Source organism: Terrapene carolina, unplaced genomic scaffold, assembly GCF_002925995.2.
Source record: "Terrapene carolina triunguis isolate 2854851 unplaced genomic scaffold, T_m_triunguis-2.0 Scaffold33708, whole genome shotgun sequence".
Classification (NCBI taxonomy): Eukaryota; Metazoa; Chordata; order Testudines; family Emydidae; genus Terrapene; species Terrapene triunguis.
The window spans coordinates 4,250-12,425 of NW_020698059.1; the positions used below are offsets into that span (position 1 = coordinate 4,250).

The 8,176-nt window shown below is 64.0% G+C and overlaps 1 protein-coding gene across 1 annotated transcript in view; it reads right to left on the reverse strand.

Moving 5' to 3' along the window:
* LOC112113070 (182 kDa tankyrase-1-binding protein-like) overlaps positions 1 to 7,721 on the reverse strand; it is a 10,264-nt gene extending 2,543 nt beyond the window's left edge. Inside the window, 7 exon segments of the mRNA XM_029914212.1 lie at position 1; positions 3 to 568; positions 1,821 to 2,576; positions 2,578 to 3,534; positions 5,065 to 5,137; positions 6,265 to 7,048; positions 7,545 to 7,721. The exon segment at position 1 is cut by the window's left edge and continues 2,543 nt beyond it. Coding sequence (XP_029770072.1) covers position 1; positions 3 to 568; positions 1,821 to 2,576; positions 2,578 to 3,534; positions 5,065 to 5,137; positions 6,265 to 7,048; positions 7,545 to 7,647 — 3,240 coding nt within the window. The 5' untranslated portion in view covers positions 7,648 to 7,721.
* Positions 7,722 to 8,176: the final 455 nt, after the last annotated feature.

The window sequence follows — 8,176 nt, forward strand, 5'->3', positions numbered from 1 at the left end:
TGCCGAACTCTCTATCCTGCCGGGCTGTATCACCGACACCAGGCTCATGGGTCCAGTCTGGCTTGCCGGTGCCAAACTCTCTATCCTGCCGGGCTGCATCACCGACACTATACTCAGGAGTCCAGTCTGGCTTGCCGGTACTGAACCTCTTATCCTGCTGGGTGCTGTCCCCAATGCCGTAGGTGCTGGTCCAGTCCAGTTTCCTGGTACCGAACTCCCCATCCGGGCTGTCAGCACCACCAGTGTTGTATTGGCTGCTCCAGTCTGGGTTGCCGGAGTTGAACTCCCCTTCCTTCCGGCAGCCGTCCCCAATGCCGTAGGCGTCGGGCCAGTTTCCGTGCCCCACACTGGAATCGCCCAGCAGCTCCGTCTCTTTGTATGAGCCGCTCCAGTCCTGTGTGCCAGTGCCAAACTCCCGATCCTGCTCCGTCTCACTGGCTCTGTAACTGCTGGGCCAGTCTGTCTTCCCCGTGCCGGGCTCGGTGGCCCAGCCAAACTCACCGGCCCGGTGGGCCCCTCTGATGCCGAACTCGCTGCACAGATCCTTCCGCGACCAGCCGAGGAGATCCTGGGAGGGGAGGAGGAGAATAGGGTTAAAAGAGGCAAGAATTGGGGGGGTTGAGAGCATCAACTCCTCCATCCCAAACTGGCCAGGCTGTATGCGAGGCAGGCAAAATTCCAGGGGATCTGTCTCTTGGGGGCACATCCCCCACAGCTGCGGCATTGGGGTCCCGGGTTACCCTCCACTCCTGAGCATCACCTCCGCCCAGCAAGACAGGCAGGAGACTCGCCCTTCCTGAGGTCTCCAGTTCACTAGCCCCTCTGATCCTGGCCCAATGCCCTTTGCTCTCAGGGACCCCCCTTCTGCCACAGCACTTGGGGGGAGTGAGCTCACTGGGCAGCCCCAGCCAATCTGAACCCCCCACCCAGCCCAGCCGGGCGGCCAGAGGAACAAGGTCTCCTAGGTCCCCCGGGTCCCCCCACTCCGATGCTGTCGGAAGCACCGTCTGTACTCACAGCCGGACAGGGGGCGCTCCATTCACTCATGTGCCGAGCACGCCCAGCCTCGTCCCGCAGCTCCAAGTTAGCCAAGAGTCGCTCCAGGACAGACATCCCACCAGCCTCCCTGGCCATGGCTGTAGCAGGCCACCCCATGCACCCCAAGAAGGATAGCCCGGGAGAGGCCAGCTCTACTGCTGCCTTCAGCGGCTCTCCCTGTCCCAGCTCGCCCCAGCACGCTCCTCTGCCTCTGCCCAACCTGTCTGACTGCTCTGCACACTCCGCCAGCAGCCAATGCCCAGCCCTGCGGAGCTCAGCCCAGCTTGCTCAGTGGAGAACCCCCACCCCTCGCCCCAGCAGGGAGTTAACCCCTTCCGCTGCCACAGCCAGGGATGGGCTGAGAGGAGGGCGTTCGCCTCCCCCACACTCACTCTGGGGACAGTGCGCCCTGCGGGGCCTGGGGATATGCCTACCCCCACCCACATCCCCCAGATCCAGCAGAGGGCACTGTATCCACAATGAGACCCTCCCCCTCGGGACAGCGCCCCCTGTGGGGCCTGGGGATATGCCTACCCTCACCCACATACCCTGGGAGATGCCCCCACACACATCCCCCAGATCCAGCAGAGGGCACTGTATCCACAATGAGACCCTCCCCCTCCCCCTGGGGAGAGCGCTCCCTGCTGGGCCTCGGGAGACACCCCTCCCCCACACTCACCCTGGGGAGAGAGACACACTGAGGAGACGAAATCCTCCTAGCACCCCCCACTGGTGCCAAGAGACTCCCCCTTCCCTCCTGCACACGGTCACCCCTCCTTTACCTCTGGCCCTGCAGGGTCCCTGGGCTCAGGTGTGCCCTTTCGCTTGGTCTCATCAGCACTGGGCGGGGGCGATGCCAGCAGCTCATCCAACCAGCGCGCATTGGGATGCGGCTCAGGACCCGCCTCGCCCGGCCTCGGGCCCTCCTGGCAGCTCCCCGCCGGCGCCAGGCCCAGCACCAAGTTGTCCTCCTGGCATCGGTCGGCACCAGCTGGCCGGGGAGTATCAGACAACAGAATGGGGGCGGCTCTCTCCTGGCCTGGCTTCGGCTCGGTCAGCCGCAAGGGGGCACCCAGCAGTGGCCTGCCCTGCTCCTCCCAGATAGTGCCCGCCTCATCCACCACTGCAGGGCCCTTCAGCTCAGTCACGGGCGGCTCCGTTTGTGCCACGGGGCCTCCAGGACATGTGGCCTCCAGGCCCCCCACCTCAGTTGCTCCCTGATCACATGGGGCCCCCGTGGCACCATCTAGGTGGGCAGAACTCCCAGCAGCCTCAGCGTCCTGCCAATCCAGGGCAGCGCTGAGTTCCCCCGCCCTCAGCCTCTCTGAGCTGCTCCTTTCCTCAGACCCTTTGGGGGCGCGGGCCGGGCCCTCCCCATCCGAGTCCCCCTGCTCAGAGAGGCCGGAGTCATCCGCCTCTCTGATGGGGGATCTGGGGGGCTCCCACTCTGCAGTCCGAGATGGGAACGCCCACTCGAACGACTGCGACAGGGTCCAGTTGGACTCGCCCTCCAGGGGTGGCCCGGAGTGGGGGGGGCCCTCCCCGAGGCAGGGCAGCCAGGGAGCCCCCCAGCACTCCCATTCCTAGCCCCTTGTCTGGCAGCTGCACCACCCCGTCTGAGGAGCGCCGTAGCCCCAGCTGTGGGCACTGGGAGCTCTCGTCCGCTGGCGCAGGCCCCACATATGGCTCCGCATTGCTGAGGGGTGAAGGGGAGCCCCGCTCAGGAGATGGGGGGCTGTACGGGGACACCAGGGACTCAGTGGGTCCATCGGGGGACCCCGGAGACCGAGAGACTCTGGTGGGGAGCTTAGGACACAGATTGGGGGTGTCTGGGGATGGAACAGGAGCTTCGGGGGCCCCTGGGGAGTGAGTGATTCTGGGGGGCAGCTCAGCAGGGGCATCAGGGGGGCTTGGTGCCAGGGCCCGCCTTGCAGGGGGGCTGTGGGTGAGCTCTGTGAGGGCATCATGGGCGCCTGGTGCCAGGGCCTGCCCTTCAGGTGGGCTGTGGGGGAACCTGGCAGGGGCATCAGGGGGGCCTGGTGCCAGGGGCTGCTCTGCAGGGGGGCTGTGGGGGAGCTCTGTGGAGGCATCCGGAATGCCTGGTGCCAGGCCTGCAGGGAGGCCGGACGGAGGTGGGGACCCCTCACCAGGAACCTCCAGAGACCTCAGGGAGCGGGAGATTCTGCGGCAGGGCTCAGCTGGAATGTCTGTGGCATCGGGTGCTGGGAGTAGCCCTATGGGGATTTTAGCCAGAGACTCGGGGGTGCCTGGGAAGGTGGGCCCGACCTTGGAGGGGAGCTCAGTGAGGGCAGGGGTGGAACCAAGGGTGGGGAGCTCGGCAGGCACAGCGGGGGACCCCGGGGCTGAGGCAGGATGCTCGGCAGGGAGGATGGGGGCCCCGGGGGCCCGGGCAAGACCAGCAGAGGTGTCGGGGGCTGCCCCAAAGGGGAGCTCAGCAGGAGCCACGGGGATGGGGCAGGTCCGGGCCAAGGAGAACTGTGAGAAGAACGGGAGATCAGAGTCATTATCCACGCACGCCCCGGACCGAGGGGGCTCCCCCCGGATAGCTCCCAAACACCATCCCCAGACGCTTCCCGACCCCCAGCACCTGGAGTGTCCCTGCCCACATCCCCTGGATGGCCCCTGAACCCCATCGCCAAGACCTTCCCCCCCAGTGCCCAGGGCTGCCCCCCGTCCCCCAATCTCCAGAGCTTAACCCCCCCCCCAGCTCATGAGGTTTCCGCCCGTCCCTAGACAGCCCTCAACCTCCAGCTCCCAGGGCTTCCTCCCCCGCCCCGACCCCCAGCATCTGGGGCTCTCCCCGCCGGATTGCCCCCAACCCCCAGGACTTCCCCCTCCCCCAACCCACACCGCCTGGGGCTTCCCCCCATCCCTCAGACAGCCCCAACCTCCACCACCCATGAACCACCCTTGACCCCCAGATGCCCCGACTTCCACTGCCCGGGTCCCCCTTTCCCTTCCCCCTGGGGAGCATCTCACTGGAGGCATCAAGGATGTTCCCCGCATCACTCATACCAGCTGGATCCCAATCTCCCTTGGGGGGGGCTGCTGCCCGGCCCTGTCCCTTACCCGGTCCCACCTTTCGTGCTCAGGCGACCCCTCCAGCCCCACTCCTGCCTCACGCCCAGCTCCCTAGCTTAGCCTCAGCTGCAGCCTCCCATGATCTAGGGTGCCCTCCCCCTCCCCACTGCGGGGAGCCCCATGGCAGGGAGATGAAGGCAGAGAGGAGGAGGAGGAAAAAGCAAGCAGGAAGTATCAAGCCATATGGCTGCAGAGTGGCATTCAGGGTTTTGGAGACCCCCAGCTCCAGGGCAGGAGGGTCAGATGCTCCCGCCCCCACCAGAGAGAAGGGAAGGGGGCCCGAGGGTCAATTCCTCACTCCGCCCCCACCAGGGAAAGGGAGTTAATGGTTAACCTTTTCCTGGCTATCTCCCCCGCGTCCTGAGAGGAGTGGCTGGGGGGGCGGGGGAGAGGGCGTGCCCGCCCCGCCTTCCCTTTCCCTGCCTAGGAGTTTGGCCAAGGGCCCAGTGGGGCCGGGAACCGCCCGCCTGCCGCATACCTGCCAGGTCAGCGAGCCCAACGTGGTGAGTCAGGGCTGCTCCCTCCTGGGCGCAGGCATCCGGGCTGAGAGCAAGTGCCGTGTTCTGAGTCCCCGGGCCGGGGGGAGCTGCTGCCACGGGGGGGGAGCGCCCCCCTCAGGAGACCCTGATTCAATTGGCTGGCCTGGTCTCGTGTGTCCACCCCGCTCCCCGGGGCTGGGCAAGATAAAACAGCATTGGCCTAGGAGCCTATGGGTGGGGGACCCATGGTGCCATGCAGGACGCCTGGGTTCCCGTGGCCTCACTTCCTGGGACAGCTGCAGGAGCTGGCGCCCTAGGGCTGGCAGAGAAGGGAGAGGAGACACGCACCCCAGAGAGAGGGAGCCCAGGAGGAGACAGGAGAGCCCGGAAGGAGAGCACTGAGCAGAGCAGCTGCCACGCTGGAGGGGGCGAGCCGAGAACTCACACCAGGGGGGGATGGCGGCTTCCTGCGTCCGGACTGGTCCCCGTCGCAGTTGGCGCCGGCCGGGAAGGAGCCACTGAGGGAGAGAACACACGGAGAAATGGGGGGTTAGTCTCCAGAACATCCTGCCAACTAAAATATTCCTTGCGGGTATATGGATTCCGGACTCCTGGGGTCTATTTCCGGCTCTGCTGCTGGGTGCTTTGGATGGCCCCTCCCCATGCCTCAGTTTCCCCATGTGTAAAATGGGGAGAACGATACCTACTTCCTTGGGAAAGTGCTTTGAAATCTATGGATTTAAAGCTCTCTAGAAGAGCTCGACACTTATCTTCACCAGGATCCACCTTGTCCTCTCTAACTCCACAGTCGTATCCCGTTCAACTCCTACCTCCATTGATGGCCCCTTCTTCTCTCTACTACAAACCCCTCACCCTTACATCCAAGGCCTGTCAGAACCTCACCAACCTGCCCACAGTTGATCTTCTCCCATCATCTCCCACACCAGCCCGGTGCCCCCTGCACCTGGATCATGCTCCTGGTCCACTCTCCTCTTCCAAACATTTCTCCAGAGATCCTTCCTACCCGGCGCTCTCACCATGGACCCCCACGTTGTGGGTCTCAAACTGCCAGCTCTCGGGAACTGGGAACATGTCCCGGGCCCCATCTACTGTCAACTCACCTTGGTTTAATTAAACCAAGCGCACAGTCCTGCCATGTGGACCCTTACTGAGTGGCTTATTTTGGTTTAGGTTAACCGTGTTCCTAACCAACTCAAAATAAACCAAGGCCTTGTGGACATGTTACAATTATCTAATATCCACTCCCTTTGGAATTGTGCCAAGTTTGTTACCTCAGCCACATCCTGTGGCAAGGAGTTCCACAGGTTAACTCTGCACTAGGTGTTAAGGTCTTGTCCATATGCAGAGCTGCACTCATCTAACTACAGGGGTGATTTTATACAGGTGCCAAAGAGCTGTTTGGGTGCCTCTAGGATTCTCCTCTACATCCAGGAAGCACCACGTAACAATCCCCTTTCTGGCTTCCTCTCCACTTCCTGGGGGGAAGACCGGGCACCAGATCCTAGCGCCTTTGCCAGATTCTTACCCACAATGCAGTGCAGCACACCTTGCCCATTCCCCAGAACAGACAAGGCCATTACTCACAATGCCCTGCAAGCCCCACCCCTGCACATCAGCCCCTCACCTTTTCCTGGAGGCTGTGCCAGGGTCTCTCTCTGCTTCTCCGTCTGGGGGCTCTGGTGGGCGTTCTCCAATGGGACTCGGGCTTCCTTCTCTCTTCGTCCTGCCAGCGACCGGCTTGTCCCCACAGGACGCTCTGCTCTCCTGAGCTTCCGGGAGCCCAGATTCCCAGGAGGCCTCAAAGCCAGGGGCGACAGCGTCACCTTCCCCTCCCTCGGCGCTAGGCTGTCTCCGGAAGGCGGCATAGCTTTTGGGCCTGAAGCGGGAGCTGCTGTCAGGGCTGAAGGTTGAGCGCCGGCCCCAGGCCAGGTCGGGACTGCCCGGCCCCTCTTTGCGGGGGTGTGCCATCTTGGCCAAGATCTCTTCCACCGTGGTTCCGGGGAAGCGCTCCGGCTTGGCCACCACCGGCACCGGCTTCACTTTGAACGGTGCAGCGCCCTTGAGAACTCCGAGGGGCCCGCCAGCAGGGGGCGTCACAGGATCCGGCGATCTCTCTTCTGTGGTACAGGGCAGGGCTCTGGCTGCGGGTGGCGGTGCCCCCTTCACATTGGAGGTCTCCGCCGGGGGGCTCTTGAGGCCGAAGGACAGGCGTTTAAGGGCGGTGCTGCTGCCACCGTACGGCTTGGGACCCGCCAGCAGGTTGATCTTCTCGGCAGAGGGGAACTCGAGGCGGGGGGGCCGCGACCCAGGGGATGGCGGCGGGGTGCAGGGCTTGGCTGGTACAGCCGGTTTGGGCAGTGTGCGGGGTTTGGGCCCGACCGGCGGCTTCAGGCGAGTGTCACCTGGAGCTGGAGGAGAGAAAGAGACCATCTCAGAGCCCAACCACATGGCAAAGAAGCACCAACAGCGCACCCCACGGAGCAGGCACTGCTCTGGTCAGCGCCCCAACAGGGACAGCCCAGGCAACCCCACTCTCCAGACTGGCCGCTCTGGGGTGGACATGGCTCTCCAGGGCCTGCGCTGACAGATGCTCAGTGCTGGGGGGTTGTGAGGGTGACACCAGGCTGAGAACTCAAATTTGTCTCACAGATGGACCCCTGAAAAGCAACTGGGAGCCTGGCCCCATGTCCCATCTCCCACCCCCAGAGCCAGTCTGAGGCAGGATCGAAGCCGGTGTCCCCTAGCGGGGAAAGGTCCCGTTTCCCATTCCCCACTCCCAGGCATTTTCTGAACTCAGTCATGCTCCTTGTTCCCTGGTGCCCATCACTCAAGTGAGCTGCTCCCTAGCTCTGTAATTTTCCATCCCAGCCCCCCTCTACTCTTCCCTTCCCCACCAGCACGTACCTGTCTTGGGGCTGCCCGCCAGCTGCCCACCTCTGGCCCCCGTGCTGCCATTGGAAGTAGGGCAGGGAGGTGGGGGATGCAGGGGGTGCGTCTGGGAGGCCATGGTGGCACCTGGGTTGAGGCTCGATGAACCTGATGCACACGTCAGCCCCTAGGAGAGAGGAGAGGGATGGTAGATCGGGGCTGGCCTGGAAAGGAGTAGCCAGATTCCGTCCCCTCCACCCCCATCCCAGCTCCCATCCATGGCCCAATTTCCCAGCATGCCCCTCAGCTCCATCTCCAGCCCCCTCCAGCCCCCTCCCTGCTGCTCCTGTGAAAGCCCCACATGGCCCCATCACCGCCCGTCTCCCTCTGGTCACATCATGCTGTTGCCTCCCGAGGATGCCCCCTAGCTGCGCTGGGCACTGTACCGCCCCCACCACAGGCCCCACATCTCACTGCACAGCCCCAGCCACACCCCAACCTCCACCGCTCTGCATCCCATGTACAGCTGGCAAACAAAGCCCCCTACCCCCACTTCCACCCGGCCCACCACACAGTGCCAACCCCTGCACTCCTCCCACAGTGCCAGACCCTTGCCTCCCCTCAACCCCCCCATGCATAGTACCAACTCCCCACCACTACCCCTCACA